Source organism: Haliaeetus leucocephalus, unplaced genomic scaffold (assembly GCF_000737465.1).
Source record: "Haliaeetus leucocephalus isolate CR32 unplaced genomic scaffold, Haliaeetus_leucocephalus-4.0 Scaffold295, whole genome shotgun sequence".
In the NCBI taxonomy this organism is placed as follows: Eukaryota; Metazoa; Chordata; class Aves; order Accipitriformes; family Accipitridae; genus Haliaeetus; species Haliaeetus leucocephalus.
The window spans coordinates 8,605,207-8,628,040 of record NW_010972731.1 but is presented as its reverse complement, the minus strand read 5'-3'; the positions used below and the strand labels follow the sequence as shown (position 1 = coordinate 8,628,040).

The window sequence follows — 22,834 nt, the reverse complement described above, 5'->3', positions numbered from 1 at the left end:
CCCCCGTGTCCTCGCCCCGCGGCTGCCTAGGGACCGGGCTGTCCCCCTGTTTTGCTGCGTGGGGCTGGGACGTCCCCCCGCGTTTTGCTGCGTGGGGCCGCCCCCCCCCCCAACCCGTGTCCCGTGGCTGGTGCTCGTGGGGGACCATGAAGGTGAAGGTGATTTCTGTCCTGGAGGACAACTACATGTACCTGGTCATCGAGGAGAGCACCCGGGACGCCGTCGCGGTGGACGCCGCCGTCCCCAAAAGGGTGAGAGGTGCTTCCCCCCCCCGCGCCGAGCAGCTGCAGTCCCACCATGTCCCGGGTGGGCTGCGGGGTCCCACTCGGGGGACGTGGCGGTGGCCCCAGCGTGGGGTTGGCACGCGGGGGCTTTGCGCGCAGTGGGGTGCATCCGTGGGACCCCGCTCCCATCCACCTACCCCTGGGCGCTGTTGGGGGGGGGGGATCCATACCCCCCAGCCCTCCCCACACCTGAGCTGGAAGCCTTGCAGACCCCAAAACAAGCAAGAACGACCCAAAATAGAGCTTTGGAGCACGTCTCCCGCATCAAGTCCCGTTTCCCAGGAGGCAGGCAGGGAAGGCAGTGGCCAGGGTCGCCCCTCGTCACCGTGACCCCCACGGCCCCCCTGCCTGGTGACCCCCTTTGTGCCCCCCTCAGCTGCTGCACATCGTGCAAACGCCGTCGCGGTTTTTAAGCGTTTGTTGCTGCTGACTCGGACGTTTCCTTCCTCTTTGAGGAACGTAATCAGGAGCAGCCAGAGGGTTTGTTACTAGCGATGAATTTTAAGTTGGTGTTAAAAGCCTCCTGGCAGCTGAGCCGCGGGGTTGGCAGCCCTGCTCGGCCCCTCGCCGTAGCGGAGAAGCCGGGATGGGTTGCACGGCCACCGTCTCCCCGCTGCGGCGGTGGCCATGTGCACGGCCCGTTCTGCACCTCCCTTCTTATTACTGGGAAAGCACCGGCCGTAAAATGCCACCGTCCCCGTGGGAACAGCGTGTTCCCATCCGCCTGCTCCGCTCTGCACGACGGGGTTGGCCGTGGGGAGCTGAGCCTTCGTCCCACCCTCATCCTCTCATTGTTTAGCAGTTGTTGTTGACTCTCTTCTCTGCCCTGGTCCACCGGGTCTCTTGCCCGCAGAGCGGTGCTGTACGGGTCAGATCCTGTGCTGGGACGGGCACGGCGGGCGCCGGCTGTTCACAGCTGCGCTGTGTGGCCGTCGCAGCTGTGGTGCGTGTGTCGGCTCCTCTCTGCGCGCTCACTTCCTTCTGCTCTGGGTCTGTTTCAGTTGCTGGAAATCGTCAGGAAAGAGGATGTGGTGCTCAGAGCGGTCCTCACCACCCACCACCACTGGTAAGCGCTGCCGATGCGAGCTGGGGGCCGGGGGTGTCCGTGCCTGGTGCGGGACAGGGTGCCCATTCCTTCTTCTGCTGACGCAGGGACCACGCAAGGGGCAACGAGGAGCTGGCGAGGCTCTGCCCCGGCCTGCGGGTGTATGGCGCCGATGAGCGGATCGGGGCCCTGACGCACAAGGTGACCCACAACCAGGAGCTGACGGTGCGTGGCCGTAGGACTGTGGGAGCTCAGCCCCCGTGCACGGATCCTGCCCCACGGGGCGGCCGTGGCCGGCGCGGTGTCGGACCTGTGGGGAGCGGAGCTGGGCGATGGCGCAGTCCCCAGCGGTGTGGCACTGTGCCGGGAGCTGACGGGGTTGGTGCCTGGCCAGGGCCGTGCTCTCAGGCTTCCCACGCCCTGGGGTGGTTGCAGATGTGGCACCGTGGATTTGGGGCTGGGATGGAGCGCTGGACTGGAGGAGAAACCTCGTCCCGTTCCCAGCCAGTTTAGGATTGCACTGGGGGACCCAACCCTCTCCTGGGGCCCCACTGCTGAATGCCGTCGGAGCAGACGCATGCAACCAGGGACTTGCCCAAACCACCGTCCCCCGGCATGTCGGTGACCTGCTGAGCTCCAGGCAGGCGATGCTGTGGGGCTTGGGGAGGTCTGTGGGGGATCTGGCTGCCTGTCGAGGCTGGGATGACCCCAGTGGGGTCCTGACCCTCTCTCCCCGCAGTTTGGGGCCATCCGGGTGAGGTGCCTTTTCACCCCCTGCCACACCTCGGGCCATATGTGCTACTTCATGTGGGAGGACGGCTCCCCGGACGCTCCGGCTCTCTTCTCAGGTATCCCAGCCTGCTGGCGTGCACCCTGTGGGTACTGGGGACACAGGGCAGGCTGCCTGCTTGCTGCCTGTCTCCCCCAATCTCAGCGCTCGTGGGGTGAATCCAGCACCTGGGGGCTCCCGCCTGGCACCCCGTCCTCAGGAGTGGGCCCAGGGTCCCTTCCGTGCCCAGACCCCTTTCCCTGCAGGTGACACGCTGTTCGTGGGAGGCTGCGGGAAGTTCTTCGAGGGGACGGCGGAGCAGATGTACACCAACCTCACCCAAATCCTGGGGGCTTTGCCGAAAGAGACGGTGAGTGCCCCGCATCTCAGCCCCAGCCTGGGGAGGGACCCCAAAATCGGGAGGGGGATTGAGGTTGGCACCGCTCGGGAAGGAATGCCTGTCCCCAGGGCTGGGGCTGCAGCGGGACCGGGACGGGTCGGACCCGGCACCAGGCGCACGCGTGATGCCGGGTGCTTCCTGCTGGCATTGCAGAAGGTGTTCTGCGGCCATGAATGCACCGTCCGAAACCTCAAGTTTGCCTTGAAAGTGGAACCGGAGAATGAAATAGTGAAGAAGAAACTTGCGTGGGCCAAAGTAAGTGGCTGCGTTCCTGCTGGGGCAGGGGCAGAGGAGGTATTGGGTGCCAGCAGGCTTTTTGACGTGTCTGGTTCCTCGGCAGCAGCGGGATGATGAGGACTTGCCCACGGTGCCCTCTACGCTGCAGGAGGAGTTCCTCTACAACCCCTTCCTGCGGGTCATGTAAGCAGCGCCGGTACCTGGGGGGTACGGAGGGCCCTGCCGCGGGTCAGCCCCGAACCGAGCTGGGGGTGGGCAGACCCCAGCTTGGCTGGTCCTGCCCCCAAACTCTGCTCCCTTTTTCCCTCCAGCGTCATCCCTTCTCCTGTGGCTTCATTAGCCAGTGGGAAATCCAAGCCCTGAGGGAGGGGAAGGTGCCCAGACGTGGGGTCCTGCACTGCCCAGCACGGGGTACCTGCAGACAAGCCCCCTGTGCCCCCAGCAGCCACCCGGCACAAGGATGTGACTCCCCTGTTGTCCATCCCAGCATGTGCTGGGGTCCCAGCAGGGAGAGGGGTCCCCATCCTGTCCCCCGCGGTCACAGCAGAGTTGGTCTCCTTGCAGGGAGGAGCCCGTGCAGAAGTTCACGGGCAAGACGGACCCGGTGGAGGTGCTGAGGACCCTCCGCACCGAGAAGGATAACTTCAAGAAGCCCAAGGAGCGGCCCAATCCCCAGGCCATGCTCGCGTTCGACTGGGGACTTTTCAGCCCCTTCCTCGAGAAGAAGTGAGCGGCCGCGGTGGTGGCTCCCAAAACGCAGCATCCCCATCGTGGCGGGGGCCTCCTCCCGGGGCTGCGTCTGTCTGGCTCTGACTTAACTCCTGTAAGACTCGGCAGTAGTTCCTGTCTTTTAACCTGCTCATTTTGAGGCTGCTCTGCTTCACTCCCTCCAGCACCGTGCCTGGCTTCCCTGGCCCACGGGAGCTTTGCTGAGCACCTGTTCCCTGGGAGAAGGGAGCGCCTGGGTGCCCTCAGCGAGCAGTTAAGCCCCCCACCCCAGCCTCTGGGCTGCGGTTGCTGCTGGTCAGTAGGTGTTTTGGAGGAGAGGACACCCACGCTCACAACATTCAGGTTGGTGGGTGCAGGAGCTGCCACCAGTCCTGCAGCCCTTTGCCTGCGGGAGCCAGGGGAGAATATGGAAAAGGTGGGGACCGCGGTGCTGTACCCCACAGAGCAGCCGGCACCCATCAGGCCGTAAGGCTCTCCTGCCTGCAATCCTGCCAGACCTGGGTGCTGCATCCCGCTTCCCGCAGGGTCAGCTGGAGCAGAGCTTTGCAGCAGCCCGCTGACCTCCTGCCTGGCCGGGCTGGCGGGGAAGGAAGCCCTCCTGGCTCTGCCTGCTCCGCTCCAGCCATCCCTGTGCCCTTCTCGGGCCAAGGGCAGGCAGGGAGCTGCCCGGCTCCGCGGGCAGGGATGAGGCATGGGGACTTGGATGCACGAGCGGAAGCCGGGAAGGGGACTGGTGTTTTCGTTGGCATTCAGCAGTACCTACCTGGCTCCAGACCTGGGCTAACTGAAACCCTTGTTGCAGTGGGGTTTGGGTATTTTTTTTTTCCCACCTATTTTTACAGTAGGCCAACGTAGAAAAATTGCATAGGGATTTGTAACGCAGTCACTGATGCATGGGAGCCATCCAAACTACTGAAACTGTGCAGAGTACATTCAGGTGGAGTTCAGGCCTGGAGGAAAGCGTGCTCTAACCCCCCAGCTTTGTAAAATACTTTTCAAGGTGTGACAGTTTTTTAGGCAGCAAACAACAATGTGTTGCTATGCATCCATTGCCTCTCTTTTTTTTTTTTTTTTACCCCCCAAGATAAAAAATTGGAGAACACTTGGCTGAAACTTATATTTACGTTGCCTTGTCTTTAGAACAAGAGGTAGGGAGCAGCTGGGTCTCTTAAGCCTCTTCAGCTTGCAGCCTCCACCCTTCAGTTTGTGCAAAATTAGTACTGTATTTTATTTTATTTAAGTCAGAAATGTGCAAAGCTTTTATTTGCAAGTGGTGGGGAGGTGCATTACCAACCAGCAAAGTAGTTTTCTTTTTTTGGGGAAAAAGTAGGGCTTGATGGTAGCTCTGTAAGTAGCCGTGAAAAACCCTCTGAAGGGTCTGGGCTTGGGCGAGTCACTCCGTGCGGGACAGTCGCACACATCTCTGGTTTCTTCTTTACCTCAACACGCAGAGCGCATGCGACTGTCTCGGTGCTGCTGAGTTTACAGCCGTTCTGCGTAGTTCAAATGAAAACGCAGAGGAGCGGGTCCTGTAATCCTTTACCGTATGTTGTCATTTTTAAAGAGCGCTGACTATAAATTTTATAGCTCCTAACACTGGAAGAGAGTTGACTTCAGGATCTTTCACATGTGGACTGTGAACTGCATCTGTTACCACTGAAGCCTGGTTTGTGGCTGTTTATTCCTTGCTAGAAACTAGACTAAGGTTTTCTTTTTTCCTTTTGTTAAGTTATAGTGTTAGAATTTACTCCCTCCCACAGGAGGGGAAGAATTAATCCTGCTGCACAAGTTGCCTCGGTACTGTCGCCTCAAAATTACTCCGTTTAAATGTGATGGTACAGTTCATAGATGTTACCTGGGTGTTCCTCTGGCAGTGTATTTATACTGGGAGCAGAGATGCACCTGTGTGTGTTCGGGGAGGGTTCCAGAACTAGAGCCGAGTTCACTCATGCGAACATGCAGCAGCATGCAGGCTGGGAGAAATTCAAGCTGTTCTCAATACCATGGCGAGAACAGAAACCTGGGAGCGTCTGTAGCAGGTGAGGTCTCAGTATGTTCTGGGCGCAGACTCCTCTGATGGCTTTAGCGGTGTGCATGTTGGTAACCTGGTAACTGGGGAAGAGAAAAAAAGGGGGCCCCCCCCCCCCCCGCAATTGTTTAATCTACAGCTAATTTAGCTTTATTTATTTGTGCACTTCTGGCCTGACGTGCATGTTCTCAACAGAAACAGAATGTGTTTCTTTTGCACTGATGTACAGAGTTTATGGTCTCAGCACTTCAGCGTATTGGACTGACTTTACATTAGCAGTGGTATCTCTTGCTGTAGATAAAAATTTTATGGTTTAGCATAACACTGTGTGTTATAAATCTATGCATGGAAAAGGGCATTCCCTGAAACTGCCAACTTGCTTGTAAAATGAATAGGGTGGGGAGGGGGAAGCAGTGGGAGATTCTTGCCTTATGAACACTGTGAATTCACTAATTGATCCGCAACACCTGAAAAATGTAAAGCTTTTAATTAAAAACATTAAAAAAACCCATCTTTTACACTGTTGGCTTACTTTTAACGAAGACTGGAAGAGGCTTTGAGAAGGACACAGGCAAGTACTGCCAGAGAAGCCGTTACAAGAGGCAGGTCAAGGTCTGGCAGCTTTGCTTTTTGACAGCCCTAAGCTCAAGGTCAGCAGTAACTGGGTGAGGGTTATCTTTGACGAGGGTCTGGGCAAGGTTTCAATCTGGGCTAGATGCAGTAACCAGCTCCACCTGTTTGTACTGACTCTGAAGGAACAAAGCAATGTGGCAGCTTTGTTTTTAGTTTTCGTCCACTTAACTCTACTTTCTGCACTGTCCTTTCTTCCTTACATAGCAGTAACTGGAAAAAGGAGAAATATTGAAGTGATTCAATAATGCGATTCTTAAGTTCGTATTTACTTGCAGCTACAGCGGTCACAAGAAGAGATTCCCCATCTGCCAGTGTCCCTTCCTCTTGAGTTCAGGTACAGCTGCACATCCTCCCACTACTGCCTTTGCCTCCCCATATGCATTGTAACTCCAGGAAAACCGATATTCAGATTAAAGAGACCAAAACAGAGTTATTCATTCAGTTGTTTTTCTGTGAATAGTTCTGCAAATACCTGTATGTAAAATTACAGATAGCAAGACGGGCACACGTCATCTCCAGTAACAAGACCAAATCTGTTTCACATCCATCTGTCTTCTGGCAAGGCATTGTAATACACTGCATTAAACCAGATGTGTTTTTACTAACCTCTTGGATTGTTCTGATAAACTGCTTGTAATGATTACATCTCACAGCCTTCTTCTATTAACTTTTGTAAAGTAACACCTTTCAGAGACACCAAGGACTTTGTCCTTCGTTGGAAAGAAAGCTAGCAATAAATTCTTACTTGAAACACTGTAAAAAATTGTTTTATCTGAATTTAAGGATATTATCCATCAGTAATTGGCTGTTGAGGATGGGGTAGATGTGACAATTCTATGACACTCCCTACTGTGTATTTAGGGAGAGAAAGAGAGATGTAATTGCCCACAGTTATAGACAATTGTTATAATTAAAGAAAAAAAAAAATCACTCTAGCTTTTTTTTCTTAATCATTCATTCAAGTCACATTTCAGCAGGCAATAAAATAGCCCTAGAGATGATGCTTCTCACATGATCCCAGGCTGCTAGCACCCACCCCCTCTGACAGGGCAGATACTGCAGCTGGAGCTCAAGGGCAGTGGAATGGAAAAACAGAACCAAGGTCTAATTAGACCATTTATAACTAAATGAGGATGTCCCGACAGAGACAGCCATAAAACTTAGCGCTGTGAAAATACAGCAAGGCCTGGATGAGTAATACTGTCATGTAGCATAAAGCTTATCTCAGAGAGGCTACAGTCTACTGCAAGCCAAATCCTTCAGTACCTTGATTTCATCAGTTCTTGTAGGAACAGGGTTGCAAAGGGAGCGCAATTTAGTCCTTAAAGACTGTGTGGAGGCTAGGATGCATTACTGCTTCTTTTGACATGTTTTAAGTCAGCATTTGGTTTTTACTTACATCACTTCAATAATTATAAAGCTGTAGGAATTAATATTGTCTGCTTATATGCACATTACCTTCTCATCCCTAACGGGAGTCAGAAATTGCCAACTTCCCATGATGGCACAGAACTTTAGCTGTCTTTTGAGAACCTTAAATACAATTGAGTTAAAAAGGCACTGAGTATCTGTATCTGGGCTTCACAGTGTCAATCTTCACCATTTGATATTAAATCCAGTGCTTGTTTTCTCCACTGCGTGGTACTCTGTATGCAAAGTTTTTGCAGCCTTTTCTGACTCCACGCCACCCAGCCACTGCTCATACAGTTCATTTACAGTCCGGTTCTTCTCTGGAATTTCAGTCTTAAGAGACTCATACAACCTCTCAACTTGCTGAAGCTGGTCCTTGCTGGATTCACCATCTAGCTTGATCTGACCACCTCCATTTAAACAGCCTATGTGGAACAAAGTGAGAAAATGTCACAAAGTTTGGAAAGCACTTCAGCTTTATCAGACACCCCCCCCAACTACAGTTAATTTACTCTGCACCTGCAAACAGTTACAGAAATGAAAACACCATTGTAATTGTGGTTTACTCCCCAGTTATCTAACAGGAGCAGGGCAGGCTGCAGCCCTAGAGAGAAGATCATTGGCCCAGTGCGCCCCAGTGCTAGTTCAGCCTGCTGTGACAGAGGGCTGCCAAGTCAGCCTGGGACATGCCAGGGAGACAGAGGTAAGAAGCAGCAGGGAGCTCTGGCTCTCACCTTGTGCCTCCAGAAAAGGGGCAGAACACAATCTGGGTGAGAACAGCCTTGGAGTCTTGACTGAAGGTAAGATAAACATGCCTGGGATAATGTTCTGGGTTTGCTGTTGGGGTGGAGGTGCACTATGAGTTGCCCAAAGCAGTGTCTTGGTGCTGAGCAGCCTTCTGGGCTGGGAGGTGCACGGACCCTCGGGGAGAGAGCGGTTGCTCAGAGTGCCAAGAGTGGCAGCTCAGCATCCCTTCAGGCTGGGTTCGAGCTGCCTGTGCTCTCTGCTAGCAGATTTGAAGGGAACCAGGAGGGAGAAAAAGGAAGGCTTGCACAAAGTGGAAAAGGGAATAAAACAGGCAGAAAGAGACTTTCTTCACCAGCCATAGCAAGTATTCTCTAAAAGCATAACAGTCAATTTTGTGTAATTTTAGAGGAAGAATCTCCTCATGTACCAAAGAGCTTGGAAAACCAGGAGGATCTCCTTAAAAGCACTACTTATGCAAGTTTTGCGCAATGGAATTTAACTGTAATTACTTAAATCCTGAAGAATTTACTTCTAGGTAGGAAAATATACACACAAACAACTTTGAAATTTGGATGCTGTGATTATTGCATCTCAAGAGTTTGAAGGCTTTGCCACAACATTCAGGATGTAAGAAATTGCCCATTGTTCTTATGTTTTAGGTATAGTTTCATATAGCTTCTTACAGCTATGGATTCTAACAGTGAAATCCCTGTGCAGTCTTACCTGATGGGCAGGCCATGACTTCAACATAGTGATAGGGCGATTTCCCTCGTTTCAGCTTTTGCACTAAGTTCTGTATGTTTCGAAACCCATATGCCAAAGCAAACTGGAGCAGGACTACTCCATCCTTCTCCAGTGTCACCTCCTGGAAGTCCTTGTTTCTGAGGAACAAGAGCAGAGAAAATGTCTTATCCAAATTAACTTCTATTTTAAACTTCAAAGAGCCCTGTGCTAAAACAAAGTTCTTTGTGAAATCTTATTCAAGAAAGCTGTCCTAGTTCTTTGCCACCCAAACAAAACAGATGAAGGAACTAGCTTACAGATCCTTTTCCACTCTTGTTTGAGGACCTGCCACCTGCACTGAGTTTGCTGAAGAACACCTGTGTTGAATAAATCCTTAAAAGCTAAGCAAATGGAGCCTAAACAAAAGTTTCATTGTGATAGGCCTTCTGAGTTGGTTTCAGCCAACTCATACATTAGTGAGGCCACTGAGGAAACTTTTAAATTGCAGTGGGTCATAAAACCAGGGAGCAAATCATTATTGAAGGCTTCCAGACCCCTAAGGTTAGTGGAAATACCTGTTCCTGATAAAAGAGTAAGTAATTTGATTTTTATCAAGTATTTCATATTGAGACTCAAGGGGACTGTTTCTAGACTGATTCTCTAGACCAGAGAATCCTAAACATAAATATTGCTAATCAGGGATATAATTCATTACAAAGGATACATTTAATATTATAACTGGGAAGCAAGAAGTAATCTCAGCTGAATGAGCTTCCATGCCTAAGCTCAAGTGACTTGGTTTCTGTCTTACCACAACATAGTTAAAACAGAGCCCCAAAGCCCTGACGCAAGATTTTCTATTTGGTGATAGTTAGATTGGTAAGAAATCTACTTTATTGGTCTGATTGCAGGTGAGGAAGCCTAGATCTATGTGAGCTCTGTCTTCTAAATTACTCTAGAAATTGTCTGCAACTTGATACTGAGAAAATCCATCAGGCCAAAAGAAAGTGTGTGGGTGGTGAAGGGGCCAGAAGTCTCCAAGGGAAAGGCTGTGTGGAGCGCTGGCTGATTTATTGCTCAGCAACTGTGGGAGTGAGGAGCCAATTCCCATGCCTTTAAGTAAAATATTTAACATTGCAAAGAAAGTTTCAGCCTATCAGCAAGATAACAGCATGAACAGAACAGCAATAAAAATAGTGATTTCTGTAGGACTTTAAACTTCTTACTTTAAAGGTTTGTACTGAATTGTATCCACTTGAATTCCAAAGAGCTCTTTGGCTGCATGCTTGTATATGTGCTCCAAATAACCACCAGAACCACCTCCTGAGTGGCTAGTGAGCTCCTCTTCTGCAGCACTACTAAACCTGGGGGAAGGGAAGAAGGAAGCAGTTTTGGGGGAATCTTTGTTAAAGCAGAACAACCAGCACAAATGCAAAGGTCCAGGGGACTCAAAAGCAACAGAACAAGCCACAGACCAGCTCCCTTTGAGCTCCTAGCTTTTCCCATTCTCCTGGGAACCAACTATTTATAGCTTCAGAGCCCAGCAGACTTAACCCTGTGCTGCCTAGCATCCTTTGGGTCAAGCTCAGTGGAAATACTGTCACGTGCCACAAGGCCTGACCCATGCACTGCCAACTTAAATCTTCACATATCAAAAATATGTTTGGGAATGTTTGAGTTACAAGGGCAATTATCTGACATGCATATTTTGTTAGCTTCCTGTTTAATACCTCTACAAACATCCTGGGTTACACTTGGAAATGGGAGGAGGGAAATAATGAAGCAATGGTGGTATGGGTCTGTGCAGCCTAAGCTTCTCTTGGAGAACACAACCTAGCAGAAGTCCTGTCTCAGCCAAGAGACATCTCATCTGTGCTAAACCTTTTCTGCAACATCAACAAAAGCAGAGTTCATTACTGAAAGCTCTAGTTCTGTGTTATGACACAATTTTTGACACCAGCTACTTTAGATGTGGTTGCTGGGACATGAGAGAACACTTCAGGGAGGTATCAGTGCTATGATCACAAGCCCAGAGAGATTAAATCCATGTTGCTGTGGTTTCATGTGCTTAAAGTTATGTAACAAAGGTGAACAAATCTAACGATGCCAGGACATTTGCTCCGTACACGGCTGTCCTTGGTGGGATCCTGGTTCAAGTTCAACACATTTTTGGTGTTGAACAACTATGTTAACGTACGTTCTGTAATTCTAGTTCTGCACAAATAATTCCATCTCACTGACATGCCAAAACACAACCAACTATTCAGAGGTCAAGATAATGTTTCCTGAGAATAGCTCACCAGATGGAATCCACAACAATAGCTTTTGTTATGAGAAAGCAACAAGATGAGGGATCTGCTTATAAGCACTCATCAGGCAGTGACACTTGCATTCTCCTACTAGCAGCTGCAGAAGGGAAAACACTTGAATTCAGGCCAAACAGTTTCAAGTCAAATCGAAGATGTTGCCTCTTGCAGATAAAATCTTAGCTTTGGAAGAACTGCAGAAGGCAACACTTTAGCCTGCAATCACCCTCAAACTATTTTTAATTTGATCTTGTTTACAGGAACTGAGCTTCATTAACAAAATGTTTCAGTGTGTCTGGCCTCACGTACTGCTATTCTCTTAAAATGAGGCTGCCAGTAAGCTTCAGTGCTGGCCTGGAGCAAACGGTTATACCAGCAAAAGTCCTGGGATTTCTGGCGCTTTATCTCATTCTTGCTGCCAAATGTAATAACCTCTTAATGGGCTTTTCCACGTGCTGGAGGATAAAGCAGAACAACAGCCATTGGACTGCTTATGTGAACGCTCCAAGTTCTGAGGAATACGTGCCGTTTGTAACCAGTCAATTTACTGAGTATGTTAAAGCTAGCAAAAGGTTATAGAGGCACTTTATCACCACAAGCATGAGGCCTGGTGCTCAGAATCTACTCCTAAGAAGTTGGCCAGAGATTTTTATCAAGTAATTAGACATTCAGTTCTATGTTATAACTGACACTTCCATAATGTCATTTCCTAAGGGAACCCAAACACTTCAGAATCTTTTTTTCTCCTCAATTTTCTGTTAGGGGTGTAACAATAAAGCAGATAGAACAGAAGTACCTGTTTAGATGGGCAACTTTTGAAGTTGTATTTTTGGAACTCAATCATGCAGACATTTACTACAGCTGAGGATACTCTTCTTTTTTTGATCTGAAAGCAATCTGTGCATACGCTATGTCAGAAAAAGATACTTAATCCTGGAAAAAGTGTGCATAAATAGATCTGTGCTAGTAAATGTGTTATGTGAAACCTACAACCTACTGATCCTCTGAACTGTAGCAGGCAGAAACTGAGGCTCTGGGCACGCATATTATTTTAAATCTCTTTTTTTAAATTAAGTATCCCTTACATGAAAGGGATTGGACAGCAATAGACTGTCTCTATCTCACATTCTCCTTTTCAGAAGCACAGGAGTAACCTAAGTTTATAACAATTAAAACTAATTTAGGAAATAGGCTGCACGTAAGGACACTTCCCTTCATAGCTGTCAACATACATGTGCTGATGAGACAATTCTTGAGCAAAGGCAGCCAATGGCACTTGGCTGTACTAGAAAGACTTGAAGGCTATTTAGAAATAAACCAAATTTCAAAACAAAAGTGTCACATCTGCAAGGGGTACAGCTGAAAACAGACTAGTGTCACATTCTAATCATGTGCTAGATGCTGCATATTTGGGGTATCAAAATCTTTCCTAAAAACTTAAGGAGTCTGAGCTATAAATTTTTGAATCATACACTTTATCATCTTTTATAATTTTTAAAGGTTGCCACGCATGTAGACTTTCTGTTTATTAATGTGCAAAGTTCTACAAAGACATTTCTTTTCAACTGAAGAAAAGAATGCTTTGGTTTAGCGTTCAGTGCGGAACCACCACTGCGTGTCAATTTAGACGAGTAAAATGTGATTTTAATGTTTCCGTAGTTACTTAGATCTCTGTGCAGTTGTCACTTAACCAGATGTTACTTTTCAGTTGAAGCAACTAAAGTCTCATCTGGTTTGCACATGTTTTAGATTTTTTTTTTTTTTTTTTTTTTTTTTTTTTTTACAAACAGAGACTCCTAGAGATTAGTTGAGTGACCTAAATATTTCTTATTTATGCTTTAATTCTGGAATCCTTACAGTAGCCCTGATAGCTAGCAACAGAGACAAGCAAACTGAGTACAGTGCAGTAACAGGCTTTGTTTTAGCAAACTCTTTTATCACTGATCTAGATTTTTTCACTTTTCAAAGTTTGCAGGTAGATTTTTGTGGGATTCCACCAGCTATACTGCAAGTGACAGTAACTGAAGTAAATGACTGTCGTGCAATTTGTACTTCTCTGCACAATTATTTTGCCGTTACACTCTTACAGAGCTAATTCTAGCAATCCTGCTGATTTACAGTGAGAGCTGCTAATCCTTGGATGACTAAAATCTAGAACAAATAGTTACAGGTTCTCCAAAAGTGGAAATTCATCAATACTCTGTAGATTAAGTATTTTAATGCACATTTGTACTGATTCAGTGACACAAATCAAACGCAAACACATGCAAATTGTGTAGAACAGTAGTGGAAAGGCAAATTCTGTTGAAGAAATCTATAAATACTGGATGAAAAAGAACATGACTGAAGATGCAGATGAGATATTGTTCTTACATGTTATCCAACGGAGCAGGATCTACATCTGATAGAGATACTCCTTCTTGTTCCAACAGCTTTAGCACTTCTCCTAAAACAGAACCACAGACATAAAAAGTTCTTATTTTGGGGATAAAGGAGAACAAAATCCATAGATCAGTATATAAGACTGCATCTGCAATTTTTACCAGGACATGAGCTGCATTATTAAAGTGTAATTATACAGCAATATCCATACACTACACCCTCTATTAGAGGCAAAGGGTTATTAAAAGTAGCAAACACCTTGCTCTGAGGCTTCCAGGTATTAGCTGGACTACCTCTGGCTCTGCTTACCTGTGGTGATTACACAGTCCACATCACGAGTTTGGTACTGTTCGTTGAAAAAGTCCGGCCTTGAAGCCTCTAGCTTTTTGTCATAACAGGGCATCACTGTTACGTGGTATATCTGGTCAGGTGTTAAGTGCTGGAAGAAAGACAAAGCTGTGCAGTTGGATTGGCCAGTATCAAACCTATCTTGAGGGAGGTGTTTTCCAGGTATGAACAAGAATGATGAAACCAATGTCACCATGCCTCTGGAAATACTCCCCACTATTAGTGAATGTTTATTTTTTATATATATACACACACATACATTTATATATAGATTAAATTATTTCTCTCATAGAACCCAATTTTAGTTTGTAGCAAGTGTCAGTAGTGTGGTCTTTTACTGGTTTCCCCTCCACCTCCTTTTGCTAGTGCAGATGATGAAGACACAGTCAGTCAGTGAGGTGAATTCCTAATTATGCAGTTAGAGAATATAATTCCTTCATAATACTAAACCCCAGCCCCTGCATCAGCAACTAAGAAATGATCTGGAGTCACACAAAAACCTCATGACCATCCAAGAAATAAGCACAGGCTGAGGAAACAAGTCATTGACTCAAGGCCATTGTTTCAGTATCTTGTGCCAAACATTCATAGTAGCTGCCAATTTTTGTAACAAGTATGCAGATGTCAGCATTTACTTAATGCAAGTGTTAAACCACTGCTCATTAATGGACAATAAATCAAACAAGCAGAATTGGTGCTTAAGTTTCTTACTGGACAAATCTAGGCTATCAGTATAACTCTAGTCTTCAAATATCAAATTTACATTTGGAAAGATTCCAAAGGTTAAAGACTGAGAACAGACCTAAGTCAAACTGAAACAGAACATTAAGTTGGGAACGAGCAAGTAATTTTTAGACAAGACATGATCTGCACGTATGTGCTGACTGAAGTTTTGTCTTAGGATAATTTATTTTAAGTTATTCACCAACTTTAAACAACATGAAAATACCACACACAGACAAGATGAGAGCACAAAGACACTGAAAAATAAGTTTCTCTTGCCTTTCCAAATAACATGCAGAGGTTTTAAGTAGTCCATGCAGCATGTGCTTAGCATTACTGCCCTAGTTGCTAACTTCTTGTTAGATAAAATAAAAGTGAGAAAGATAATGCCTTTGCTGGCTTCTGCAAGATAATTTTTACCTTTAAACTCTAATGTATAATATGGAGCAAAATAAAAAAAATATTAGGTTAAAGTGTTCAATTTTAGCAGTTTGCCATTAAGCATAGTATGCTTCAGACCCTTACCTGCTGTTCTGCAAAATGGCCCTTAATCAAGGACCCCATGACCTGCTGTGGAGACTTGGTGGTACTGATATAAGGAATTATGAAACTGCCATGGGTTTTCTCTGCATAGCAGATCCAACCTGGTAAGAGTGTAATTAGCAAATTAAATTTAAAAAATAACAAGCGGCCCTTCACTCTGCCCACCATCACCCCAACCCCAGGCTTAGTACCCATTAATAACCATTTTCAGCCTCACTTCAGCCCCAAAAGCAAAGGAAGTGTAACAAAAAGCAAAGGAAGTGTTTTAGAGATCATTAAGTAACTGTATAGATCACTACTGCTATTAACACCAAGATCTCTTTGTATTGTGAAGAGAGTAAGCCTCTAAGTAAATTTATCCATTTAAATTTTCTAGTGTACTATTCGTATGCCATTTTATTACTTCCATAACTAATTTAATACTATACCTGGACAGGCAGAAGCTAGCATTGGCAAAGCCTTTTTGTCTTCAGATTGCTTTCGAAAGCGTTTTACAAACTCTTGTTGGCTCTCCAGTAGGCTGAAGTTTCTTGAGAAAGTTGTATCAAAAACATAGTGCACACCTAGGCAGTACAGCATCTGTGTTAAAATTCACAAGACAGATACGGCAAACTACAACAAAAAGCCTCCAATCAAACCGGATTCAAACTGCACATCTTATTTACAAGTATCAATCTCTGCAGTTGAGACTGAACCTTTTACCCTAACACATCAGCACAGTAAGACGAGCAAAACTGACAGGAGGACTGCAAATCCGAAATTTAAAGTTTCTTCCTTCCATCACTGCAAGTTTATTATGTGACTGAAGTTGCAGACAGTTTGCATTTTAGCTAATGCCAACTGTGAAACATTATGAGTCCATGAGGAGGTTAAATCGCATCAACCTTGTGCGCTCATAACAGTTGTGCTTAACATATACCCCAGCAGTCCCCTCTGTGATTAACAGAATGCAATACCACACTTGCCTAAACTCTTTAAGAATGCAGTCAACTTCTTTGCTGTTTCCAGAACATCCATTTTACATCTTGCAGCTAGTGAAGCTCTGGATTGTGGTGAAACAGAAACCACCACCAATTTCTGTTCATTGGGAGTGGCAGTCTTTGGAAAAAAACAAACACTGTTCAGACAATATTAGTATGGCACATGCAGAACTTTCAGCACACTAGAGCATCAGAAAGTGTCTCCCAGCTTAACTCTGAAGTCAGTAACTTACTACATGAAAGGTCCTTTCCAAACCCATGATTACTTTTTAAAAATAGGAAAAAAACACAACAGTGCACCGAGAACGTCCTCGGATCTCTGAAACTAATTTTTATGTGCACTGTTTCCACACGTGCTTCTGCAGAAGCATCATACCAATCTATTAAGACTTTCAAACTCTGCAGCCTACCTAGCCATGACTTGTCACTTACCTTGTTAAAAGTTAGCATTTTGCAGAGCTCTTCGTGGCTCTGTTGAGTGATTAAAACACTCTCTGCTGATGTAATGCAGCCACTACAAGCTAAACAGTCGTTCAGAGTAATTTTAGCCTTTTCCAGTTTTTGTGCTCCTCCGTCCTACAAAGAAACAGATTAGACTCAGTCTGATCACAGTGTAGAATTAGGTAGCAGTTTTCCCACCTTTACTATATTTAGTAACAAAGATGTTGCCCTTTTTATGCTCTTGGTTTATCATTAAAAAAAAGTATCTTTTATTTTTAGAAAGATGAGGAGGAAGACAAGTATCTTTGAAGTTTGCTGGTTTTAATAGGATTATTTGGCATGCAGATGCAAATATGCTGAGGAACTTCAGGAAAATTTTAGCAAGACCAGGAACATAACTTTCATTACATACAGAACATTTGCTTAGGCCACAACTATTTGTGCTATCTGGTGGACTAACATTGCTCCAAAACACTGAAATTATACTATCCCAGAAGCAAATAGGGCCTATCTTGCTTGTTTTTTCAACTTGTGGATGGCTGAAGACTGGGTTAGCATGGCTAACATGCTACTGATTGTAGCTGCTATTTTAACCACAAAACTGTAGACCACAATGATCCTAAGCCTTTAATCACCAATCTCCAGTGCACATTGAATATTACCCTGGAGAAAGCATGCCAGCTTTGTCACCTCTATCAGATGCTGCTCATGTTATTGAATAGTACCGGCGCTGTTTCTTCACAGGAACTTGAACTTCAATCCTTCTAAATAGATTGTGTAACCAGACTATAAGCTTGCTAACATTTTTAATTGATAGTGAGTGTTCTGCAATCTTTCTGTGTGCAAAACTTACGTGGACACTGATGGGAAAACTGTATGGCAACATATCAAAGACAGTGTGTGGCTTGCCACTGGAAGGAAATATTTTTCGTAGTATTTGACCTGAATAAGTCAGTTTTCCCTTGAGACTCTCCTCTTGAACGTCATTTCTCAATAAAGTCAGAATCAGACCGAGCAATTAGGTACTACTAAATTAAAATTTTAAAATAAGAAATGAGACACCTTTGGAACTGCTGTATCCCCCTTTTTTAAGTCAAAAGGTCATCATCTGGCTAAAGTTAAAAGCACCATTTCTAGACGCATTCCAGGCTTGGTTAACTAAGAAATGCTAACCTTTTCTCTGTAAACTGGAAAATTGTTCTGCAAAACTTGGCATTGATTTTGGAAGCAGGAGGCTCATGAACTCTGTAGGCTATTTAACAAATAATTTGAAATATTATTTAAAAAACCAGGGCAAAATGTAAGAGTATCTAATTGAATCTCTTTGTAAGTGAGCACTCTGCTGTATGACATAATGCAATAAGAAAAGACATTGTCACAAATAATCTAGGAACTGCTAATACCTAAGTATTGATGGCAAAATAGACTTCTCAGCTTATCTGCTCGTATACTGAAAATCATCGCTAATTAATGTCAGTGTTTCAGAGCATAAAGGACTGACACAAAATTGGAATTACTGCTTATAAAACCAGGTAATTAAAAAGATGGACTTTGGAAAAAAGATACGAAAATGCTGACAGGAATAATGACCCTTTTCTAACATCTTGGTCCTCTCTGAGGCATTAAATAGCTGTAGACTATTCAAATACTTAAAAATACGCTCAGGTTTTCTGGATATTTTACACAATAATGAAGAAAAATCACACATACCTGATTGATCTGGAAATAGCTTCCATCTGCTTCAATTCTGATCTTAGCTGCTGCTTTTCCAGGCTTTTTTTCCACTTTTACAGGTTTGATACATTCCTGAAGGAGAAATAAAGCCCGAAAGTGAGGACATGAGCAACGAAGAGGTAGATTTAACAGAAACTAGAATGATCAAATGCAAACACTAGTTCTAGAGTGAGTGCCGCTTACTCTCCCTTAAGCTATGTTGGATTTACTTATGGCATCTATAACCACCAAGGGAAAACGTAAAAGCAAAAACTCCTTACCCCTTTTTTACAGAAGGAACACTTTTCCAGCATCATACCAAAACCAGAGGACAATGTTGCTGTTCCTTCTGAAGAACACAGCTATGCTTTACAGAGCCTTGAAAGTAACAGAGGCTTGCCTGCACAGTCCTCCTCGCTAAAATCTTACAGATGATTCTGCATTCTTCCTTGCAAATTTTAACCAATGGAGGCGTGGTCACCACAGTCAACATGTGGCTAGTGCCAATGAAGTTTCATTTAATGTCGAAAGGAGTCTGACGACCTCAGATGGACTGCTTCCACTCTTCTGTATTGTTCTATGATGAAGTCTCAAGGGTGTTTGCGTTTTGTGCAATTTTTACTGTTTAGGCACCTTATGACTCCTTGTCCTACTTCTACAGCTAGGATTGTCTCTACATTTTACCGTCCTTGCTCTGCCAACATCTTCAGGTTCCCCCCCCCAAATTAATCCAGCTTTACTACATTTTGCAAGATTCGGAGACTAGCAGGAACAAGTCATTATGATTCTTCAGTTATGCTCACTGAATAAAACAAACCATGATCTCTACTCGAAACAGAAAAGCAGGTCGCGTTATTTATGTGAAAGACTTTGCTAGGAACCCCACGTACTGCAAGGAGAGTTAATGGGGTTTGCTATGCTCCATTCCACTGATCTCATTTCAGGATAGTTCTTCTGCTGTACTTGTCAGCAAATACATCTGGGATTACTATTTTGTACTTTTGCTAGCGCCTGAAGACTCTGAAAAGAACAGTCTTGACCCGTCCTTGCTGCTCATTCCCACCTCTCTGCCACCTGCTCCTGTACGCTGGCACGAGTGTGGATGAGCAGTGTGCAAGGAAACTTGTTTAGGCTTAAACTTTTTTTTGGGGGGGGTCTAGATTAACATTTACTAGGGCAGTTTCCAGATCGGGGTGGGAACGACCGAACGGCTGCTGGGCGAAGGTTTTTCTCTTCAGCTGCTTACAGAGGCTTGCACCTCAGCGTTGCCGCCCTCTCTATTCCCTGCGCGCTGGCTGGAAGTAGACGGCGAGGTATCTCCGTGCTGTTTCCCTTTCACCGTTGTATTTAACAGCACCCGAAGGACGTCTGACAGGGCCGCCCTTGGCCCCTTTGCCCCCGTGCCCCCCCGCCGTGCCGTTTTCCTCACGCTGCCAGCCCGCGAGCTGCCGACCCGTCCGGCGGCACGGCCAGGGCTGTCGCCCACCTCCCTCCCCTCAGCGCCATCTTCTCACCCTCCCCGGGCGGCGCGGGCAGGGCCGACCCCGCGGCTCCCGGGGCGGAGGGCGGGGCCGGGCCGCCCCGTCAGAGGGCCGCGGCCTGTCCCCCGGCCCCAACCCTGGCCACCCCCGGCCGGCACCCACCTGGGAGGGCCCGATGAAATCGTCCAGGTCCGTCAGCTGCAGCACCCCGCTGAAGGGAGACGCCATGCCGGCCGCGCCGCCGCCGAGCGCGGCAGCCCGCTGGAGGGGCGGAGGCTGCCACACTGTCGTAAAAGGGCAAACGCCACACTGCCGGAAAGGAAGGCGGGGGGCGGAGACGCGCATGTGCAGGGCAGAGCGGAGGGGCGAGCGCGCATGCGCGGAGCGTTGTGGGCGGGCTGTGAGGAGGGGAGGCCATGATGGCGGGCGAGGAGCTGGAGGCAGGGCACTCCGCCGGCAGGCTGCCTGCAGGGCATTTGTTGATTTATAGGCTGCGGTGGAAGGTGTATTAGGCTGAGGTAGGGTGTAGGCACTATAGAGAGGGGGGTATCGTGGCCCTAGGCCTTGTAAAGAGTGTGAGGCCTGTGCTGGGTTTCTTCATGTTCGTGCAGAGAGTAAGACCTCAAAGCCCTCGAACTTGGGGGGTTGGTTTGGATACCCGTCACCCTTCTTGGGACTGCTGTTCCATCAGGGTGGCAGCTGGTGAGGTTCCTGCCCACGTGGCATAGGGATTTGAGGCTGTAAATCCTCCCTGAACGGCTTGTGGTGTTCATACAAATGGATGATGTTTTGTGTATTAGAATTTCAAAGCTCAGTGTGAGAAATGATTAATTCTTTGAAGGAAACAGTTCTATTTACATGAGAAGTACTGGAGAAAGCAGTGTAACAATTTTTCAAGGTTGCTGGTAAGGCTGTAGTGCTGTCTGCTTCAGAAGTTGGCATCTTCTTGATTGCAGAGCTTGCTTGGAGATTTCCCTATGTCAGTGGTGTTTCAAGGAAAGCCTTGCAAATTTGGACTCTTACAGAATGCAACGTAATACATATTAACAGGAGCTTTATTTAACAAAAAAAAGTTTTTGCACTGTTTGTAGAAGTACTCTTGGGTACCTGGATGGAAAGTGTTATGTGCAGTGTGCTGTTAATAAGCAGAGATGCATGTCATTTCTTGGCATAGCTGTAGGCAGAATGTGAGAAGAAACTGGTAGTCTTTAGGGCCTGATCGTGAAGGCACTGTTGGGTTTTGTCCTTGCAGCTTCAAAAGCTCTGGTTAAGGTGTGAAGATGGGGCTCCAGACAGCATACTTTACCAACAAATACACCAGACTCCGCAGATTTCTATATGACTTTAAAATCCTGCAATTTTACCTCTAGATTATTTTTAATAAGCGATGAGCTCTGAAGAAAGTAAACACCCTTGTTGATTGAAGTGTTGTGTAGCTTTCTCTCTGCTAGAATACATTATTGTTTAGGGGTAGGATATAATCTTACAAAACAGTGTTTAGTAGCCAGAGGGGGAGAACACAGTAAAAAATCTGAAACGTGTGTTTTTTCATATATGTTGTTGCTCTTCCGGTTACAGGAGGCGCTGAAATAAGTATTAAGGCACCTAATCAGTTCTGAATCCACAGAGACAATGATCTGTTCAAGGGTCTGGAATAACCATTCCACCTCCTGATAGCTTTCCCATAAGCCCATTTGGAAATGTTTTACTAGTGGAGTAGACTCCCAAGGGAAGGAGTGAAGGTCATCTGTAAAGTTGGTTACAATTAGGTTGTGCAAAGCACTGGGGAACATATGGTGTGTAACAGTCCTGCTGCTCCGTCACAGCAAACTAAGTGTGACCCAGCGTGACTTTCCAATTGACCCTATAGGTAGTATTCTGTGCAATGATACTGAGCTTGCAGCAGAGTGTATGCCAGGAGATCCTACTGCAAAATCTGGCACATCCTTTCTTTTATGTGATAATCTATTATTTTCTCTATGGTGGGAGAGACCTGCTGTCAGACAGACAAAGAATAACCTTTTTTTATACTTTTGCTATGCAGATGTAAGACTTCTGGAATTTGTTTGCATTCTAAACAAATACAAGGGTGTCAGTACTCGGGAAAACTTGATGGTAACCCCTAAGTCCTCTTTCACTCACCTGCTGGTGGCTGTTGTGAATATCCTGCTTCAAGGTGAAACCCAAAATTAGGTCCCAGCAGGTCTTTCAGGCTCTGAGCACTTAGTTCCTACACAAGAAAAATAAGAATACAAGAATTAGGTATGTTCATACAAAATTATGTGGAGTTGCTCATTCAGTAGTTACATAATAGAGACTTCTAAGCTGTACAGCAGTGCTTGGATCTTGTTAGCTGTTTCCAGGCAAAATGCAGGCAGGATTGTACAAGAACCTGGCCCTGCTCTGTACAGAGGTGGTGGTGTCTCCAAGGCAGAGCTAGCAGCAGTGCTCAGTTTTACTATGTGTTAGGTTAATTTCTTCTGGATTAAGGCCTGTGAATATATTGGTGACCCTGATGGGGTAGTTGGAGGCAAATTTCAAGACATCTTGGGCTGTGATTTGGCCTTTGTGTAGGAAATTTTAATTCCTCTGAAGCCCAGTACAGCACATTGTTACCAAGAGTGAACTATGGTGTTGCTGATCACTCTGTACAGACTTTCAACTCAATACCTTAAATTTGGCATTGAAGCAAACCATATCTTGCGTGGATGATTGTCATATGAATTTCCCAAGATTTACGTCAATCTAGTTTCTTAATCCTCTTTGGATGTCACAGGCAATCCCTAGAAAGAGGAAAAAAACTCCAGGTCTGTTGACAAGGCAATGTTACGAACTAAGACAACCTATGTCCTTTCAGGGCAGCCATGATGATGCTAATGAAAGGCACAGAAGTAGGACACCATTCTGGTGG

General features: G+C 46.2%; 3 protein-coding genes across 26 annotated transcripts in view; 2 read left to right on the top strand and 1 right to left on the bottom strand.

Moving 5' to 3' along the window:
- Positions 1-6: 6 nt before the first annotated feature.
- Positions 7-4,493, top strand: HAGHL (hydroxyacylglutathione hydrolase-like). Of its 2 annotated transcripts, none has more exons than XM_010570447.1 (8): positions 7-251; positions 1,286-1,350; positions 1,437-1,554; positions 2,069-2,177; positions 2,365-2,468; positions 2,652-2,753; positions 2,839-2,918; positions 3,300-4,485. In XM_010570447.1, exons 1-8 carry the CDS (start codon positions 147-149, stop codon positions 3,463-3,465), a joined length of 849 nt encoding a protein of 282 aa, XP_010568749.1. In that variant the 5' UTR covers positions 7-146; the 3' UTR covers positions 3,466-4,485. The 2 variants fall into 2 exon arrangements, with proteins under 2 accessions (XP_010568749.1, XP_010568748.1); XM_010570446.1 differs by having other exon boundaries at positions 81-251; positions 2,842-2,918; positions 3,300-4,493.
- A 46-nt stretch (positions 4,494-4,539) lies between these two features.
- NARFL (nuclear prelamin A recognition factor-like) lies at positions 4,540-20,192 on the bottom strand. Of its 2 annotated transcripts, XR_774543.1 has the most exons (12): positions 20,086-20,192; positions 18,440-18,535; positions 16,721-16,864; positions 16,274-16,406; positions 15,737-15,871; positions 15,291-15,409; positions 14,004-14,133; positions 13,686-13,758; positions 10,233-10,370; positions 9,007-9,164; positions 6,599-7,961; positions 4,540-6,336 (listed from the first exon to the last, which is right to left on the bottom strand). XR_774543.1 is itself a non-coding variant. In XM_010570445.1 (11 exons), the coding sequence occupies exons 1-11, from the start codon at positions 20,149-20,151 to the stop codon at positions 7,723-7,725; spliced, it is 1,431 nt and encodes a 476-aa protein (XP_010568747.1). In that variant the 5' UTR covers positions 20,152-20,192; the 3' UTR covers positions 4,540-7,722. The 2 variants fall into 2 exon arrangements, 1 of the variants encoding a protein (XP_010568747.1); XM_010570445.1 differs by having other exon boundaries at positions 4,540-7,961.
- A 98-nt stretch (positions 20,193-20,290) lies between these two features.
- The window catches only part of MSLN (mesothelin), a 37,248-nt gene continuing 34,704 nt past the window's right edge, over positions 20,291-22,834 (top strand). For 18 of the 22 annotated variants that reach the window (XM_010570438.1, XM_010570434.1, XM_010570420.1 and 15 more), the window contains exon 1: positions 20,324-20,441. The gene's annotated coding sequence lies outside the window, so the exon portion shown is untranslated. Of the gene's footprint in view, positions 22,186-22,223; positions 22,731-22,780; positions 22,831-22,834 lie in introns of those variants that run through there. The other 4 variants (XM_010570419.1, XM_010570427.1, XM_010570424.1 and 1 more) reach the window with 4 other exon arrangements.

Bases quoted from the DNA above. Each gene is read 5' to 3' on its own strand.
- HAGHL (XM_010570447.1), top strand. From the start codon at position 147: ATGAAGGTGAAGGTGATTTCTGTCCTGGAGGACAACTACATGTACCTG. The intron at 1,351-1,436 runs GTAAGCGCTGCC...CTGCTGACGCAG, and splicing joins CTCACCACCCACCACCACTG to GGACCACGCAAGGGGCAACG. The intron at 2,919-3,299 runs GTAAGCAGCGCC...GTCTCCTTGCAG, and splicing joins AACCCCTTCCTGCGGGTCAT to GGAGGAGCCCGTGCAGAAGT.
- NARFL (XM_010570445.1), bottom strand. From the start codon at position 20,151: ATGGCGTCTCCCTTCAGCGGGGTGCTGCAGCTGACGGACCTGGACGAT. The intron at 16,865-18,439 runs GTATGTGTGATT...GTTTCTTTGTAG, and splicing joins GCTATTTCCAGATCAATCAG to GACGGAGGAGCACAAAAACT. The intron at 15,872-16,273 runs GCAAGTGTGGTA...TGTACTGCCTAG, and splicing joins TGCATTCTTAAAGAGTTTAG to GTGTGCACTATGTTTTTGAT.